The sequence below is a fragment of the Antedon bifida genome, chromosome 9, assembly GCF_963402885.1.
Source record: "Antedon bifida chromosome 9, ecAntBifi1.1, whole genome shotgun sequence".
NCBI lineage: Eukaryota > Metazoa > Echinodermata > Crinoidea > Comatulida > Antedonidae > Antedon > Antedon bifida.
Window position 1 is genome coordinate 2,164,748 of NC_136234.1, and position 19,974 is coordinate 2,184,721.

General features: G+C 34.9%; 3 protein-coding genes across 4 annotated transcripts in view; 2 read left to right on the forward strand and 1 right to left on the reverse strand.

Moving 5' to 3' along the window:
* LOC144851405 (serine/threonine-protein kinase Nek9-like) overlaps positions 1-10,889 on the reverse strand; it is a 25,871-nt gene extending 14,982 nt beyond the window's left edge. The window contains exons 1-2 of one of the 2 annotated variants that reach the window (XM_078708837.1): positions 10,798-10,889; positions 83-260 (exon numbers count right to left, since the gene is read on the reverse strand). In XM_078708837.1, the coding sequence (XP_078564963.1) occupies positions 83-167 (85 nt within the window). In that variant the 5' untranslated portion in view covers positions 168-260; positions 10,798-10,889. Of the gene's footprint in view, positions 1-82; positions 261-1,357; positions 1,495-10,797 lie in introns of those variants that run through there. The other variant, XM_078708836.1, reaches the window with a different exon arrangement.
* LOC144851419 (uncharacterized) lies at positions 2,510-6,985 on the forward strand. The gene is made up of 4 exons (XM_078708868.1): positions 2,510-2,626; positions 4,504-4,657; positions 5,197-5,336; positions 5,823-6,985. Exons 1-4 carry the CDS (start codon positions 2,563-2,565, stop codon positions 6,071-6,073), a joined length of 609 nt encoding a protein of 202 aa, XP_078564994.1. The 5' UTR covers positions 2,510-2,562; the 3' UTR covers positions 6,074-6,985.
* On the forward strand, positions 7,507-17,992 carry LOC144852322 (uncharacterized). The gene is made up of 19 exons (XM_078710102.1): positions 7,507-7,639; positions 8,056-8,217; positions 8,393-8,494; positions 8,866-8,981; positions 9,266-9,376; positions 9,464-9,583; positions 9,763-10,069; positions 10,303-10,492; positions 10,818-11,017; positions 12,421-12,442; positions 12,569-12,696; positions 13,015-13,122; positions 13,575-13,690; positions 14,183-14,287; positions 14,718-14,834; positions 15,193-15,364; positions 15,682-15,816; positions 17,107-17,299; positions 17,759-17,992. Exons 1-19 carry the CDS (start codon positions 7,632-7,634, stop codon positions 17,957-17,959), a joined length of 2,613 nt encoding a protein of 870 aa, XP_078566228.1. The 5' UTR covers positions 7,507-7,631; the 3' UTR covers positions 17,960-17,992.
* The last annotated feature ends 1,982 nt before the right edge of the window (positions 17,993-19,974 follow it).

A 19,974-nucleotide genomic window follows, 5' to 3' on the forward strand; every position in this document is an offset into this window, starting at 1 on the left:
TGCAGATATACATGTAATTTCACATGTGTCCTTGCATTGCATTCTAGATAGCAAGCTTTATTAGTTAGCGTCACTATTTTACCATTGGCATATTCCATTTCAATAAACAGAGTCTCTGCATCCAGAAAGTGATTGTAATATGTGACAATGTTTGCATGGTTCAGCATGGACAGTATGTCAATCTCATTCTGTGCACCGTGCCGTTCCTTTGAGGGACATCGTTTCAAGTTTACCTCTTTCCAAACAACCAAACAGTTTTCCTGAAATATAAAACTGGCATGATGAATATAGTATACACTCATAGTTAGCAATGATAGCTTAGGTAATTAAAGCCACGTTACTCTTGCATTGTATGGTATGTAAAAAATGCCTGATTAACCCTGCCTATTTGGGTTATTTGCTGTTCACGGTGGCTCAACCAGTTATCACCATCGGCAGAGCTAATTACCTTTTTATGTAATATTATATATTTTTTACCATTTAAATAACATGAATGACATGAATAAAAGGTGCGCCGATAATAAGGTCGGTTTAGGATACTGATACAATATAGCCTCTAACTTAAAATACTGTTTTGGTAGGCTAGTTGGTTTAGCCTTTAGTTGTACTGAATACCCATTGTACTATAAATAAAGCACTCATAGAGCTAATAAACCGCAGGCAGTACTGTAGTATTATAGTAGTAGAATACATAGTAAGCATTATAGGCTAGAGTACCGCTGTCATCGCTCGGGGTTCTCCTACAGTAAATACCAAGACCTACCATTTAAATTGTTAATTTAATGAAATATGATATATAGAGAGTTTAAATAGCATTTCCAACAATAAAACCTCAATATTAGCATGATATAGACACCAAAAATGTTAAATAATCAACAATTTATTAGATTAATAAAGGTGGCATATTAAGCTAAAAAAAGAACACCACATTTTGTCATTTGGTAACTGTATATCTGTGTCTACTATTGCAATTGTTTGGAAGAGAGAGAAATTTAAATTGAGTTCCTTTTTTAGCCTAGCCTTGCCTATGAATGAATTATTTGCTTTTTTATTTTATTGTGTTTGGTATAGAAAAACAATGTCCCCTTATTAATAGGGTAATCATAATATATATTAATATTTTTTATGGTGAACAATGGGCCCGATCGTCTAATTATATTGGGCCTGAACGTCCACACAGTTGAGCCCAAACACCCACAAAGTTGGGCCCGAACGTCCGCATGCCTTGGTACCCGATCTCTATACTTTAAAAGAGCCCCATCATTACCCCGATCGTCTGTCAATCAGTACAGTGTGAAGTGGAGACTGCTAGCTATCTGGCACTATTTTACTTTTAGAGATAAAATTAATCTACTACCTCTGTTTTTCTATATAATACAGCTTCTCCAAATGCACCTTTACCGAGTACACGTATTGGTGTGTACATAGCTTGCTGAAAACAATCATAAACAGGTCCTTCATTTGTTGAAGAACCATCACCTCCAAAACATGAGCTGGATGCCATTGTTGTTGTTTACCGTCGCGTTGCACACACGCCGCCATGCGGTACTTCCGGCCGGTTCCACAGAAAAGACCGCTCAAAAGACGTATACTGTAGTATAAAATAAATGCCGCCCTCTTGCGTGGTGGTAAACTTAAAGGCGCGGCAGATTGTTGGCAAATTTTAAGGAGTGTCTTTCACACCTGTTCCGGCACAGTTGGTTCCGGTCCGGCGAATCGAACGCAGCTATCCACGCGGATGGCTGCGTAAAAACGAATCGTTAACGTTTTATTGGATTTGCCGGCGCCGGACCGCGGCTATGCGCGCGCCAATCGATATGCGCGTAGCCGCATGAAACGAAACATTGACGTTCGATTAGATTTTCCAGCGCCGGACCGAAATCGTGCCGGAACAGGTGTGACCCTTAAAAAAGGAAGTACTTCAAGGATTGATTATGTATTCATAAAATAAATAATTATTTTTATGATTTATTGTATTGTTGCTTGTAAATTGTTCATTTGTTTTCTTATTCTGTCCTGTTATGTTTTTGTTCGGACCGCACCACATATTGTGAGTGCCACAAAGGTGGATGTTCAATAAATCATTTCATAATCATCATAAATCTATATTAATGCTACTAATTTTTTTGCGTAATTTTACGTATCTCCTCCGAAACCGCTGAATGGTAGGCCTACGTGCTCTCATGTGGCACTAAGGTTTATTGATCTATTTATTATTATTTATTGCCAAAAACCAGTTACAAACAAACAAAAACACAGAAATTAAACAGTGTTTAGTAGTCTCGAAAGCCGGCCAACCGTATCGATTGATCGCGCCGTTGAAGTTTTAATTAATTACACCTATCCATCTCATTTTCCCTGCGGCCATAGCTACGGTAGTCAGTGTGTCAGAGATGGAATAGAATACTCGTATTGTCTGAAAATAAGTTATATTGATTGTTGGATGACGTCATTGCATGGTCATAGTACCGTACTCTCAAATCCGGGTAAATTCCACCTAACCGTGACGACGAGAAGAGAATCGATAATTTTCAGTAATCGGCTGTACGGTAGATAAGCAAAATGGGAGTCGTTTTGAAGAGCACTTCGATCTTATGCCTGCTTGTTATTATTGGTATTAACTTTGGTAAGTTGTACTGGTTACAATTTAGTTTTTAGTTTCGATTAGTTGATGCAGGGAGTTGTATTGTAATTATATTAATTTAGTTGTAATTACAACACCTTCCCTGGTGGCGTACTGCCCAGCTAGCTGTTTGTTTCTAGTTTAGTTTAGACAGGGAGTTGTAAAATACTCCCTGGTTTAGATATATACATGGGTAAGTTTAGGGGTGTGCCTTTTTAACCCCATGTCTACAACGAATCTGAATCGGGTTTTAAATGTGTTGGTGGTTTCAGAAATGATGACAACTTCGGTTGGCAAACTATTTCCAATATGTATTTACTCGTATGAATATATGGAAGTTAGTCACTGTAGCCTACTGGATGGTGGTTGTTAACGAAAAAAAAAGAGTTCATACCATTTATGGTTACACTGTCTAATACTAACAATATTTATATCATACATAACTGTTACAGTAAGGCCTACTGTCATAAAAATTGATTTATGTAAATTTGAAATAAATTGACAATATAAAAAATAATTTGTTTCAATATTAAAATGTTTCTGTTGAATATGCAATTTTTAATGACATTTATTCACATATTTTATAGTTATTCATTTTGACCAAAAATTGGATAGAAAAAAACTGATTTTCCTAAAAAAACCCCTGTAATATAAATTAATAATAAAGAAAAAAAACTGATTTTATAATGGAAAAACGTTCATAAAAGAATTCTTTGTCCAAAAAAATTATTCATATACTAAGCTGTTGAAGCCAGATTGTTATCCATGCTTGTATAAGTACCCATTGTAGTCAATAGAAAGTAGAGCTTTTTTTTGTCTATTTAATATAAAAAAGCACAAAACTATACATGCAATAAATGCAGTGATTCCGCCAAAAAAAACCCAACAAACAAAAACTACTTATTTCACTTATAAAATTACAAAATAAATGGTTAAAATTAAAAAAAAAAATTATGTATTTTAAGGTAAATAGTAATTTTTAAAGGCCCTTTTTGAATTTCCCCAATTTCCAGAAGCTTGAATGATTTAAAGTCCAAACTACATTTAATATAAAAATAAATACTACATAGTCCTATTGTTAACTTTTTCTGTCTTTAAATGGTTAAAAGTGTGAAAAATAAGTTGATCCTAATCTAATTTATATACAGTATTATAAATCCCAACATGCATTGTGCGCGGATTGATATTTTGGTTCTTCTGCGACTGACCAACTTTCAATCAACTGTGAAGGCAAAACAATGAAAGAATCGTAACTTTTCAGTGAAAATACCAGGTTTTCAACAATTTTGTGTTAACAGATTCTGGAAAGACAATTAATGCAGCAACCAGATGCCAGGCTAGGCCTATAACTAGCTGGTTTAATGTTTTAAAAGTAATATACTTTTACAAAACGTCAAAAATTGTAGCAAATGGGTCTTTTTTTATGATCCATGTTTTGTATTTGTGCATAAATATTAAATAATATGTCATGGTATGTTATTCTTTTCTTATCTAAATTGTAAGTCCCATTGTATGTAGCTATAGAGATAGCAGCATTATCAAGGTCTATATTGTATGAAAATGCCATCTAGATATTGATTTTCACCTTTGTGTATTCATCTTTTGTTATTAATCGCCTTCTTCCTGACATGACATGTGACTGAATTGCAGTCTAAAATGGAGTAGTTACAAATATTCTATCTACTGTATCTAAAGAAATCCTGTGGATTCTTATATAGATATGGTACCAAGCCATTTAGAGTTTGTTCACGTCACTAATTCCTACAGGACAAGTCCTATCATTTTTTTATCTCCAAAATCATAAAACCGGACCTTCTGAAATTTGCCTTCAGATGTCAAAAATTGAGATTTCTCATTAATTATATATTTTTTTTAAACAGTAAATGCAGATGTCTGCTACGCTGACAATGGTTACAGAGAGCTAACATGTCCAAGCACTTTCGACAGCTATGACGAGACTTACTGCTGTGGTGACTCAGGATACTATTACTGCTGTGATTATGATGATTATCAAGCTTACAATGATATTGTAGAGTAAGTACAGTGGGCCTACATTATTCAGTGGTATATGGCTATGAGCATTCACTGGCTAACCCCAGTGGCCCCAGAGCAAGTAGCCCCAAGAATGAGCAGTCTTATCAACTACCCAGTATTGGAGGGTCTTTTAGGAAGGCTAAAACAGGAGCAATCGCCTCCTGAGTTATGTCACTGACAGTATTTTACAGGGATGATTAAATTCTGTTATGGGAGCGGCATCGCCGTCATTTATTCATTAATATAACGTATTCAGATGTCATGCATGACTGTATTTCATTTTCTGAATGGTAATATCAGTATCACCATTGTGACATAGCTGTTGGTGTTGCCAAAATGCCATGGATGATGGATGATTTTAAAACTTAGAAGTTTTAATTAACCCATCCGCACTCTTTTAGCCCATGTTTGGTTGAGAATTAACATGTACAACATCTGCTGATTGAGTGGAGCCTGGCAAGAGAGTCATATGAACCTGGCTTAGTTTTTAGTCCAATTGTTGCTAATTACTTATATTATGGTTTGTTTTTTGGTTGTAGCGCCATCAGTTCAGCTGTCATTGCAGCAATTGTCATCAGTATCCTGATCGTGGTTGGTATTGTTGGTGGCATTATTGCATGTTGTGTTTGCGGCTGTGTTTGTGCCACCAAACCCAGGACCAGAACGGTTGTCACCACTGGTAAGATCTTCATCTTTCTTAATAAAGCAATTTATCCAATAAAAATCATGTTAAGCTCTGTCTACACTATCAAACTAATTTGAAAAAATAAGGGTGATGTGCCCAAATATGACATCATCATGTCCATATATGGGCACATCACATAAAGTTTGATAGTGTAGAAAGGCCTTTAGAAATTGGATACAGTGGTGTATTTCAATGAAGTATGTATATGTTATTTGCTTTCACTTTCCGGAGGAAGTAATTGGGAGATATTAAAATCAGTTTTTCAAAAACAGGCTTATTTAACAATACATTATGCTGGAATTTTATTTCTAGACAAAGCATGATTTGTATAATATGCCATTAGTAAAACAAGTTACAGCTAAGCAAAAGCCACTGAGTCAGGCTGAAATTTGTAATTATTTAATCGTCAGCCATATGTACTACTTTATTATAATAATTATTATAAGTACATTTTAAATTGTTGTTTTTATTTGTTCACAGTTCCTCAGCAACAAGGTCAAGTTGTGGTACAACAAGCTTACACTCACCCTGGAGGTGCTTATCCACCACCAGGAGGTGCGTACCCACCGCCAGGCGGTGCTTATCCACCCCCAGGAGGGGCTTATCCACCCCCAGCAGTAGGTGCATATCCACCCCCACCAGGAGCTGCATACCAACCCCCACCAGGAGCTGCGTACCCACCAGCCCCTGCCTATACTGCTGCTGTTGACCAAAAAACACACCCAATTTAAGCTTTTCCACCAATTACATCATGACGTTCCAAAGATGCAAGTCTTTCACAATTTGAATGATCACAAACATAGCTAAAATTAAAGGTACACAGTAATCAAGTTGGAATGTATAAATAAAATTGGTTCAACTTTGGCACTAGGCACATTTAAAAATAAATATAAATGTTCATATCCTTTATACTCAAGTTTTATATATTGTGTTGCATTATATATACCATTGTATTTTTATATAGTTTTCTCAAAATGAAATAACAGAAATTTAAAATAACTACATTCCAGTTTTCATGAACTTTATAGTAATAAGACCTTACAAATTACTTAATATGCAACAGAAAAAAAATTTTTAAATTCACCATAGTTGAAGCATCATGTTAAAGAATAACTCAAAGAAAGAAATAACATATCATTGATCATGTTCATGAATTATGCAAATGTTCTGATCATGAATTAGGTATATCAGGGAAGAGTGAATTCACTCACTCTTCCCTGTGTATACTATAGGCCTATTGAAAATAAGAACCTTTGATCCCAAATTAACCTTTTGATTAATGATTGTAAATGATATTAGTATTTTATTGATCTCTATATCGCAATACAATAATGGTATGTATTGTAAAAGATCATGTTAATTGTATTTACAGTACTTAGTGGAGCATATCAACTATTTTTATAGCATTTTGTGTAGTTTATCCGTTCTAGGTATTTGCCAACTTTTTATATAGAAAAAGAAATATTAGATATTTTGTTTCAAGTAAAAAATGTATTTACTTTCATGTTATTTTGATTTCTCTGGCTCTTGATATATTTTTAGTTCTACCTTTTTGTTGTTGAGTTGACGTACAAATTAGATGACATTGGCGAGAATTCATTCCATTTTCATATTGTTATTGTCTCAATTTCTCTGATTGCAATTCATAACACTTTAATGTTAAATACTGAATAGGCGACTTCGATAACTCCAGAAGGCGTCATATTTAAAGGTCAATCGGGACAAAAAATTCCATCCAGGCTAGCACCTTGAACTTGTTGTCCCTATTGACCTTTTTAATATGCCGCCCTCTGGACTTATCGAAGCAGCTTATTGAAATGTAACTGTTTTCTTATAAACTGTAGTCTTATTTTTATATAGTCATTTTGTTTGTTTTGTTGTTTTTTATGCTGGTTGGTTTTAGGGTTATATTATTCATTATTATTTAGAGAAGATTTTTAAAAATAAAAAAACATATTCTTAATAGAGTTTGTTATTGTTTGTGTGTGTATACTGTTATATATAAATAAACAATTTCATAAATCAATGAAAGTAAGCATGTCTAAAATATGGAATTGACAACCCTGAGACGTAAAAATAAAATAACTAACCCCTCTAGCAAGTTTATGTTTAGTTGGCGTTCCATAACTAATACATTATAATTTTTCTGTGCACGTGTGGGGGCGGTATATAACGCGTAAGGAAGTTGCTGACACGAAGTAAATAAACCAAATAATATTTTAAAAACACATGTACACAGTCGATCCTGGCACGATCCTGAATTATTAAAGTAACTTTAAAAACACAATTATGTTAATGTAAGTATTTCAACAAAACCTAGTTGTTCCTTTCAATAATAACAGCCGACTAGATTTCTAGCCCCGATTGAGCAGGAAGGAAGTGTGGGGCGGCGCCCTGACAAATCGACTACTTCGGCTGCTGAGATAACATAAACATGTAGGCCTAGCCCTAGGCCATTGTGCAGTTTATTAATAAACGTGTTTGAACCTCTTTGAGCTGAATGGAAAAGATGACGTGTTTACCAGACATAGCTTGCATTTCCAGATTGTTCGCCGAATATGGACTAGGCCTAGGCCTAACCTAGTTAGGCCTAATTATTAATAATATAAATTAATAATTATAATAATGTACAGATAGAAAAAGTATTATTAAACTTTACATGACCCTTAATGTTCAGTTTCAGTAAGTTAATACTTCTTATTTTGTTTGAAAGTGATTGGTTAAAAGGCAGAAGTAGGCGACGAAAAGTGCCTGTTAAACCAAAGATTAATACCAATGGTAAGAATAAAGAAAATGACAAAGAAAAGGAAAATGACCAACAAAGGGGCGATAGTGAAGTGAAAAAGAAACCAATAAATTATGTAAAACAAAAAAGGTAGGTTGAATGTGTAGCATATTAATTTTTAAAATAAAAACAATAATTTCGTCCAACAACAGAACGAGGTATAAAATAACTGCTTTAAAAAAATTAACAACAGATAAATGCCAATCCAAATGAGGTATATATTGTGTCATGTTCTTTGTTGAACTACTTTATTTTTATATTTCAGGTCAAAGTGCAATATCCTCCTTGAAATAGTCTTTCTATTTATAGGCTCAATATTATTGTTCTTTTGTTTTCTTGATGCTCCAATTCAACCAGTAACATTCAAGTAAGTTTTTGTTTCCGATAATTAGTTTTATTTGTCCTTTACCATTCCTAAATAACAAACTAAATCTATGTTTCTGTTTCTGCAGACAAAAATGATTAACCGATAAAAATTAATAACCGATAAAAATTAATAATTTTCAACATTTTTTTACTTGAAGGATTACTTATCTGATTATTGGTTAGAAAATAACCGATAATTTTGTTTTAGCTGCGGAAATGCGGCCTAGGAGGATCTACTGCCACTGATATTAGTAAACAAGAGTCTACTGCCCTCTAGGTACTTTTGGAAACCCTAGTTTGGCAAACTAGAAAATTGTTTCTATTTAACATTATATATTTTCTTATGTAAATGATCGGTTTATGTTTTTTCAGATTACCACCGCCACCAATATTTGAAGGAAAACTATCGCCAAACACTAAATTGCAAAATGCTAAAATACTACTTAAAGGCAAAGTGTTTGGACCAGAATCTCTTGCCATTAAAGATGGTAGGTATTAAGCTCTGTCTACACTATCAAACTAGTTTGAATAAAGTAAGTGTGATGTGCCCAAATATGGTAGTGATATGCTTAAATATGACATGTCCATATATGAGCACATCACATCACACGTCATATAAAGTTTGATAGTGTAGACAGAGCTTTAGAGGAGATGTTGTGGTGCTCTCTCCATCAATTTTTTCTTCATACTTATATAAACTCATTACAGTATTTTATATAAATATATACATTATATGGTTATATAATTAACTAATCATTTTTGCATAATACAGGGGTTATATACACAGGGACTGGAGATGGACAATTAATCGCAATAAATGGTACAGATGTTAATAATATAGCATCATTTCATGCCAATCAAGAGAGTGAGAAGATACCATGTGGTAAGTGTAGCCAGCTCAAGTCGATAAAGAATGAAAACAGAATTATCTCATTTATTTTTCCATTAATGTATAAATTATTGTGTTCAGGTCTTGCAGATGTAGAGCATATATGTGGCCGGCCTCTAGGCCTACGATTCGATAAATCTGGATCTTCATTGTATGTTGCAGAGGCCTATTCAGGATTATATAAGATTAATTTAACTTCAGGTATGTGAACTTTGATCTATAAAATTGGCTCCTACAAGCACAAACTTTCTCTAAGTCCACTTCTACAGTAATAAAGTATTCTTCATATAACTGTGGTGTTACTGCTTCTTGATTCCCACAGACTTTTATCTGCTTTCTACTAGACAGATACAATAACAAATACATCTTTCTACTACTAGGCACTGCCAGACATCTTTCAAAACACAATGACCAACAAATAGGTGATCGTATGCAATTTGTGAATGACCTTGATGTGACCTCCGACGGTGTGGTGTACTTCACAGACTCAAGTTCTCGTTGGCAAAGACGTGATAATGTCTACCTAATATCCGAGGGTTCATCAAATGGAAGGATTTTCAAATACGATCCCATTACGGATCGTACTGAAGTTGTTCTTGAAGATCTTGCTTTTCCGAACGGGGTGCAGTTATCTCCTGAGGAGGACTTCCTTCTTTTTTCCGAGATGACTTATGCAAGAATTAATTTGTGAGTGACAAAAAAAGTGTGATGTGCCCAAATATGGTAGTGATTTTTCACATAAAGTTTGATAGTGTAGACAGAGCTTAAGATGTTTCATGTTCTTCATGTTAACATTCAGTTGCACTTTTTAGTATTTCTACTTGATTTTTGCTTATTGCTGATTTAGAAGACCTAAATTAATGTTCTACAAAGATACCAAAAAATCTGTGCTAAATGTAATAATTCAATTTCTTTTTTAGGTTGTTTTTAAAAGGAACCATGAAAGGTCAGGTTGTTAGTTTCATTGAGAATTTGCCCGGATTGCCCGACAACATTCGGGCCAGTAGTAGTGGTGGTTACTGGGTGGGGTTTGCCAAGGTTCGCAAACAGCCATTCTCGTTGTATGACTTCCTGTCTAATAGGCCTTTTATTAAAAGCTACTTCTCAAAGGTAAGTTTCCAAAATGTTGCAGCAATGTTTAAACACTCATTTGTAATTGCAGCCTATTTTCAGTACTGTAGTTGAATTACTAACCAAATTAAAAAATAAAATCCACTACTGTATGTATGCATTATTGAGAACAAGATGGCATGAAGGTACAGAATCGGACTTTGAGATCTGAGAGTGTGATCTTTGCATTACTTTACACATTTGAATGTCGTTTTTTGTGTTACCTTTTCTCAATTTTTTTTAGTCTTAGCTCTTTCTCTACTGTCTAACAAGTAATATACTTAAAAAAAATCAAACATACTTACTTTGAATTTTTCTTGAACAGATTATTCCATTAGAGTTATTACCAAGGTATCTTCCAAAATATGGACTGATTGTGGAATTGGATCGACTTGGCAATATAAAGCAGAGTTTGCATGATCCAAGTGGTGAGGTAGTTCCGGCCTGTAGCGAAATCCTTGACACTGGTGATTCACTGTATCTCGGCTCCTATGATAATAATTATATTGCAAAAATTGATTTAAAGTGATAATGAATAGCAATAGAATATATAGTTATAAAACAAATTATATTTTTAAATTATATTCCTCTATGAACCAATATAAACTTGTAAAAAATGCATATAAATAAACATTTTGAAAACAAAAATATTGTTCATGAAGGACAGGTGGTTTTAAAACTTGTTGCAAACTTTAATCAAACCCTGAATCTTATTATGGTACTATTATCTAAGTAACACAGCCAATTTAAATGAAAATAATTATGTAAATTATGTTTCCAGTCTTTTTATATTTGTTACATTCCAGAATATATTTTTATATGTTACAAATAAATATTTTGGACACATATTTTAGTCGGTTTTATTCTGTGGCGCTTTCATTGGGCGTTTTACCCTTATTTTGGGATAATTTGTTCGTCCTCCTTATACCTTGTCACTGTCTCCGTCGCGCTTGTACCGTCTTTCCCGTCGCGCTTGTACCGTCTCTCCCGTCGCGCTTGTACCATCTTTCCCGTCGCACTTGTACCGTCTTTCCCGTCGCGCTTGTATCGTCTCTCCCGTCGCGCTTGTACCGTCTCTCCCGTCGCGCTTGTATCGTCTCCCTTGTCGCGCTTGTATCGTCTCTCCCGTCGCGCTTGTACCGTCTCTCCCGTCGCGCTTGTACCGTCTCTCCCGTCGCGCTTGTATCGTCTCTCCCGTCGCGCTTGTATCGTCTCTCCCGTCGCGCTTGTACCGTCTTTCCCGTCGCGCTTGTACCGTCTTTCCCGTCGCGCTTGTACCGCCTCTCCCGTCGCGCTTGTACCGTCTCTCCCGTCGCGCTTGTACCGTTAACATCACATAAATGTTGTTATGGCTTTTCCTATACGTAAGAAATTTCGATTCGTAAATGTAATATCGATGAAATACAATTAATGCATTATTAACAAAACGACTCAACTGACCTGGTCATATCGTACCACATATAAGCGATTCTACACTTTTCTATACTTTAATTCAGCTACTGTTAATGTATTTATAATACACTGCTGCACTGATGAAGGGCTAGTGTTGCCCGAAAGCTCTGATAACTTTTCTGGCTGTTTTACTTATCGTTTTGATTTAGCTTTTCGCTTTTTTTTTGTATCTCCATTGATACCCACAGCATTGTCATTTTTTCAGTTATTTGCCTTTGGATTAATATATAAATAATATTTATTTTTTATGCGGGTTTAAAAGTCGTACATAATAGTGTTATATACCAGCGACTTTCATCTTTACATATTTATCCGCTCTCAATGGAAACATTGATGCTAATATAGATGTTGGCAGTTGGTAACATTGTTGTTGCTCTGTCTAACTAACAACTATCTGCGCCGCCCGGTGAGTTCTTCATATTATTATTATTATTATTAAACCTGTTATATAATATTAGTAAGCACTGTTCATTCAGATCCCTGCGTCCATTCCAAGAGGTGAATGTAGGCTTGAGTATTGATCAATGTATCCTCTATGCAAACTGCTGCGCCATGCAGACTTATCTTCCAACACATTCCGGATATACATTCTGCATTCGGATTTTCTATTTAGCATAATACAAGATGTCGATTAGTGACCGTCCTATCCGAAACACAATCGTAAATAGAAGAGGAGACTCTACTGATGAAACAAGCCGTCAGAGATCGACACAAGACACGTCACTAGTCACGACACAAGGTGGACAACCCAGGTATGCATTACGTGGGACTGTCAGAATATGGGCCCATGTTGTCCAGGAATAATGCTTTATGTGTCTATAGCCAGGGACATGTTTCTCCCTGCTATAACTAGGCCAGAGCACCCGGCAGTCCAGATAGCATGAAAGGGGTTCTACCTTACCTTTACGGTACCTTATAAAACTGAACCTCGGACTAATAATATATAATATGCTTAATAAAAGATAATACTGATTTGTCACCAGGAATGCTCGCGTTTAGTCAAGAATGAAATTAAATAGAGTAATAGTGGTCATTGAAATAAGTTATTTTAAATCATGTGTTTTATATAGGGCATCAAAGAGTGTGATGGTCGGCTGTGCATTATTGATCCTGGTTTCGTCAATACTGGTGATATTAATGTTCGGCGGCAGCGAACAATGGCAAACCTTCTCCTACAAGTAAGTAAAATATCAATAGGGCCTATATTAAGCAGCCAGAATATTTCTGACAATAGAGATAATAATCATGGTGATTTTGATGTTTATGATAGTAACGATAATGACGAAAGAAATGATGAGCTGTCCACCTAATTTACAGAGCACCAACCTATCTAAATATGATTCCCTCTGAACTGAGAAATTATTATTTTATATACAGAATATTTGTTGTTTAATGAGAGCCCTTGATTGTCAGCGCACGCTGTTTATAGTCCCCTCTATAAATAAGGTTAAATAATAATAATAATAATGATGATGATTTTGATGATTTTTGAGAACTGATAACGATAAAGTTCAATAGATGGGAAGAAGGATGCAAATTACAAAATTGCGATGTTAACGATATTAAAGTTGTAAAATAAATGGATTTTCACAAAACATGAAAATATAAAACTCAAACTTGTTTATATAAGATTGCCTTCACCGCCAAAACTAGAGGGGATACTGGAACCTAATACGAGACTAAAGAATGGATTTCGACTTGCAGAGGGGAAGTTTGTCGGGCCAGAATCACTCGCCATGCGTGACGGTAAGCTATGTATATTCGGTATCTTTATTCAATCAAATATAGAAACGCTGATTGTAGTATTTGTACAAAAATGTAATTTGCCTATATAATATAAAGCTCTGTCTACACTATCAAACTTTATATGACAAAAAATGTGATGTGCCCATATATGGATGAAGTCATATCACTACCATGTTTGGGAACATCACTACCATATTTGGGCATGTCACACTTTTTTTTGTCAAACTAGTTTGATAGTGTAGACAGAGCTTTATATATTATATAGGCAAATTACACATATGAATAGAAATAAAAAACAGACATTAAAAAACAATACAACGAGCAAACGCTACAACATGTTTTTGACTTGAAATCAATCTTGGTATGAAATTACCGATATACGATTATGGAATGAAAGCCCTGATAATGATTGATAAATCAATGTGATCAATCAATCTACTAATTGATTAGAAATCCAGTAATTCTGAAATATGATTCACTGTCTTCTTTCAGGTATATTATACACTGGTACAGCAGATGGGAACATTTTAGCAATAGAAGACGAAGACAAAATAAAAACAATTGCAACATTTCATCAGAACCCATCACTTGAATGTGGTAAGTAGAATCTTCAGAGTATAGATGAGTTTAATATTCAACAAACACTCAAAGCGCTCTGATATTTACGAAATAGCGCTATATAAATGTCGCATAGATAAGATAATGTTTTAGATAATTGAATTCTAAACATTTTGAGTTACTGTTATCATGCTCGTGGAGTAATTCCATTTGCTTCAAATTATTTTAAAAAAGATACCTCAGCAAACAAAATGTTTGTTTTAGTGTAGGCCTATTGTATGAAGAATCCTAAATACGAAATATGTATATGAGAAAAACTCCAAACCAGTTATGAATAATACTTAAATAAAGATTTAATTTGAAACGAATGTGAAACTAAAATATCGCAGTACAGTTACAGTACTTTTAAAACACTATAGAGGACGCCCTACAATTGTTAGATGTTGCCGAAAATTATTTTTTTCCACAGATCGTTACGAGACGGAACATCTATGCGGAAGACCACTGGGGATGCGTTTCCACAATGATGGGTTTTTGTACGTTGTAGAAGCGTATTCTGGTCTTTATAAACTAAATGTCACATCAGGTACCGTATTATGAATCCTGACAGAAAACAAAAACATTTTTTTGGTCCATGATAAAGCTCCATCACTTGTTCCGTTTCCATGGAACGGAAGACGGCGCCGTTCAATTCTGTATATAAATGATTTTCCATTATTTAAACACGAATGTAACTTAATATGAGGTCGATAACGATAATTTCCGATTAACATTCCGATTAACACTATTTATAATTTCATCCATCGAGATCATGGAGCTATATAGGCCTAAGGGAATAGCTGATGAAAACCAATACAAACAAATATTTTCTATTAGGCCTTCATCTATCGAATATTGATAATTATCCATACACCTCTCAGCCAAATAACTTTTTCTGTATAAAGGTAAGATGATACATTTATTACGCTCGGACGACCAATCGTTTAGGCAACCAATGAAATTTGTCAATGATTTTGACATCACTAAAAAAGGCGTGGTTTATATTAGTGATACGAGCTCGAACTTGGAACGTCGTGATTTTCAGTACCTTCTTCTGCGTGCGGACAAAAGTGGACGGTAACTATTCGCATTTGTTCATTTTTATACAACATAAATAACATACTGTAATGAATACATTCATTATAATGATAATTTAAAAAAAAACAGATTCGTGAATAGGCCTAGTAATATGCATTCATTGATAATATAATAACATTGTTTTGAAATATAGAGTTTCCAGCCTGCCATGGATGTCTAGTAATAGTGGTCTTCCATAAACAGCAGTTCCATACATATTTATTTCAAACAATGAAACCATATTCTATTATTATTCTATCTTCTGAACAAAATAAATGAATTTGGTTAATTTAATTTGGGTATTCAAAATTATACAGAATTATTAAGCATGATCTAAAAACAAATAAGACGGTAACATTACTTGAAGACATTGGCTGGGTAAATGGAGTACAACTCTCTCCCGATGAGGACTACTTGCTCTACTCAGAAGGTCAATTCGCCCGTATTATGAAGTACGTATCGTATTATTTTTTAACTTAATATCATACATTTCAAAATACACGTTAAAAGATGGGGCGCCACATACGCAGCAAAAGTGTAAATTTGCTGAATATGGCGCCCCATAACAACGATCCTTGTAAAATAGTAAATACCCTCCAAACAAGTAAACAACTTGTAAATATTCAATAAACCTAATTTGTCTAAGTCAAACAGAGATAACCCGATACTTCAATTTTATTTAAATTCATATCCATTTCAAATCTTAGTTTTCAAATTAACATGACCTACCTGACGGAAATTCTTGTGTAGCGCTGCATGTTACAGATAAGGCGGCCCCAACCTGTAAAAATTGCTACTAAGGTATGCATCTATATACAGGTGTACTAATTATAATGCAACGTATCCTTTTAAACATGACCTTCTTGAACAATACCTCTTCTTACTCCATGAGCCTGCTTACAATTTCATTTACATATCACTATACGCGTCCGCCATTGGACCCTCGATCCTACGATGCCATAGGCCTACCCCTCATGGATGTGGCATAAGATTAAGAAGGTTGAGAACTTAAAACATAACTCGTCAACATAAGAAATTAGGGGATAATGTTTGAGGGACGGGAACGTGTCGTGAGACAATCATAATATGCCTCAGCACATGAAAATTACAAGGCTCGGCCTAGGCTAGAATGAACGGTAAGAAGCTGATTCGGCCCGCCAAGCATGCGCGTTGAAAATAGAAAAGATGCTTAGCGAATCATTAGGCCTAACTTTAAGGTGTATGCTGTCTGGAGATATTAAATTAACTAAACCGATGCCTCTGTTACTAAATATGTTATTCTAAAGATAAATATTATGTTATATAGATAAGTCTTCTCAAAAAGAATATTTAGTAAAGTAATTACTTACTTATTTGACTTTAGTTTTTCAGCGGTACTTGCTCTCGATGTCAAATTTGGCGTAAAACATCGTCTGACTCACTCAGTGATCTGATTGGTCAACAGTCACTGTAGTCAGTCACGTGGTAGCTTTGCGGACACGTGTTGAGATAGCATGGTTCAGTTTAATCTATCATTTTGTCATTGTCTTTTTTCATTTATTGAAACCACTATGTGCTTTTTTTTACATGACGAAACGAGAGCAATAATAAAGTTAAAAAAAATGTGATGTGCTCAAATATGGTAGTGCTATGACATCATCGTGTCCATGGGCACATATTGTTTTGTCACATAGTTTGATAGTCTAGACAGAGCTTAAGGCATAAACTTGAAAATATAGGTTTAGATTTCTTCTTAATTACAGACTACTGCTGAAAGGGCCAAATTCCGGTAAAGTGGAAGTTTTCTACGAAAATCTGCCTAGTTTCCCAGACAACATCAGATTGTCGCGTAATAATAACACCTACTGGATTGCAACTAGTACTCTTCGAAAACACGATTTTTCCGTCTACGACTTCGTAACGGATAAACCTTGGCTACGAACGCTGATTCTGAAGGTAGGAGGCTAATTTTCAGTGACACTAAAAAAGGACACGATACGCGGTTAAAATGGTGCGGCTTTTGTACGAGCGCGCGTCATTTTCAAGGTGTCAATTCTGAGTTCACTACATTTTTTGAAGTCATTGGTGGGTTGGAATTACCAATGTACAGACACAATATGTTCTCAATGACTTTACTTTTTCGCTTTTTTCGATCTACATTAGTTAAGCTTGGTTCTCATTAGGACGCAACGCAAGGACGTAAACGCAACGCAAGCGTGTCGACCAATGACAAGCAACAGTTTGGATAATCCAACGCCATGATTGGTCAACTCACTTACGTTGTGTCGACGTCCTTGTGCTGCGTCCTAGTGGGAACCAAGCTTTACGGTTGAAAATTGACAATATTCAATTTTGCTTTAAAATGAAATAACTTATTATTTATTCACGGTGTTTCTTGTAATATTACCTCTTTAGGTCTTTCATCCAATGAACATCCTGAAGTCATTACCCAAATATTCGTTAATTCTTGAACTTGATCTGAACGGTGACGTCATCCGTACGCTTCACGACCCGGATGGTGAAATGTTTCATACATGTAGCGAAGTACTTGATACAGAACAGGGCTTATTTCTAGGATCTTTTCAAGATCATTTTATAGGAAAGTTATATCTTTAAGTGTATTGGATTAAAATGATTAGTGTTACAGTAGGCCTATTGTGGCTGATGTGTTGTTTCTTTGTTGCCTTCAGGGGAGGGGAATTAGGAACGTCTAGGTAACGTGCATCTGCTGTTCTGTAATAGACACTCTACAGCCGTGTAAAATATTTTCACAATTAGTTACTATTCAATTACGACATGGCAGACTACAAAGCACAGAACATAATTCCCGCAGCGGTCAGAAGTAGTAAAATATTTCATACAGCCAGACTCGATTCTAGATGACTTGCGATTGTCAGTCAGACTCTATCTCATGACAGCTGCAGATGGATGATACCAGAGAAAAGCAAAGGTTTTTTACAAACCATTGTTTCATTACCACAAAAGATCATTTGCTAGCTAGGTTATGTTTCTAAAACGACGGAACTCTTCAAGCAAAATATACAAACAATATAGATATGCCTGCAATTATAAAAAAAAAAAAAAAACAGTCTGAAGATAAAACAAACACCGACGATGAACATTTGGAAATCCGGCGTCTGAATTGTTTCCTTTAAATTCCCACAAGACCAGACAAAAATGTAGTACTCACATTTTACATAATCGAACCATTAATCTGTCTCTGGTAAAAAAAAACACCCTGATGGATAATAAAACATGTACCGTCAGATCAACAATTAAAATCAAAATTATAAGCAATATTTGTGAATTCACTGGATGACAGATTGTAGTAGGCCGGGCCTATCGGGTATTTGGACCTTACTGTGTTTGGGATTAGAGAGAAGTGTTTTTTAAACCGAAAGTTTCACTTACACAAATTCCATCATCGTATCAGGAAATACACACTTGTATTATCTAGCATTCTAATTGAACAAAGTTCTATCCTCAAACAAAATTATATCGACTATAATACTCATAAGCCTATTATAATAATCATCGTGAAAAAAATATCAATGGTGACTTGTGTAAAATAAAAAAGAAAGTGTTAACTGATTCGCGCATGCGCTATATTTATTACTAAACGTACTTTTAACAACGATTTGTTGGTTATGATCAAAAAGTCTGCGTTCCAATTTCTCGGTTTACACACCCCATGGGTTTGTGACAACTTTACAACCGTTGTGGAATCCACAATTTGTTGTTGTACGTCAAGGGTGACCTTGTTTAAATAGGTTAATCGGTTAATTAAATTCACTGTGGTAATTTTAGAACGAACCCCACTGTCTGGCATATAGCCCACATAAAGTAGCAACCGTGTGCTATATATAAATCAAAATTTATCACACAAAAATGTAATTAATTGCTAGTAAAGTTGCATACAGTCATGCTGGAATATATGTTAAAAATTTCAAATATTCAAAAAAATTATTATTGTCGAACCAGCAAACTGGAATGTGAAAAGGTTAAATAGAAATGTGTAGAGGAAGAAAAGCGATGTGTTTATAACGAGTGTGTTCATGTTGATACAATAACACTATATAGGCCTAAATAACGAAAACAAATAACGCATAAAAGTATCGACGTTTTGGTGCAGCTCAAATGAATCGACATTTCTCAAGACTCAAGCTCTGTCTACAATATCAAACTTTTATGTGACAAAAAAATGTGATGTGCCCATATGGACATGATGATGTCATATCACTACCATATTTAAGCATACCACTACCATATTTTGGCACAATTTGTTGTCAAACTAGTTTGGTAGTGTAGACAGAGCTTAAGAATTAACTTTCAACCAATCAAAAGGGTAGGCCTACACGTTCTTACTACATCAAAACAGGGCGGTCGCTGGATAAAGTCACTAACTCATTATTTATGACGATTAACAATTGTACGAATTAACGGGTGTTGTACCAGGCAACAATACTGCCCCGGTAGATTAGAAATGAATGGAATTAGTATAAGCGGCTCTCGTAGACATCACTTCTTTTATACCGTTCATGGAGATTTGACTATTGTCACGTAAAAACTTACGCCGGATTATTTTTACAAGATAAAAGTTAGCAAGAATGTTAATGCACACCACGTGAAAA

Excerpts from the sequence above, each read along its gene's own strand:
- LOC144851419 (XM_078708868.1), top strand. The coding sequence starts at position 2,563 with ATGGGAGTCGTTTTGAAGAGCACTTCGATCTTATGCCTGCTTGTTATT. Across the intron at positions 2,627-4,503 it reads TATTATTGGTATTAACTTTG|TAAATGCAGATGTCTGCTAC; the intron begins GTAAGTTGTACT and ends TTTTTTAAACAG. Across the intron at positions 5,337-5,822 it reads CAGAACGGTTGTCACCACTG|TTCCTCAGCAACAAGGTCAA; the intron begins GTAAGATCTTCA and ends ATTTGTTCACAG.
- LOC144852322 (XM_078710102.1), top strand. Across the intron at positions 9,584-9,762 it reads TAAGATTAATTTAACTTCAG|GCACTGCCAGACATCTTTCA; the intron begins GTATGTGAACTT and ends TTCTACTACTAG. Across the intron at positions 10,493-10,817 it reads TTAAAAGCTACTTCTCAAAG|ATTATTCCATTAGAGTTATT; the intron begins GTAAGTTTCCAA and ends TTTCTTGAACAG.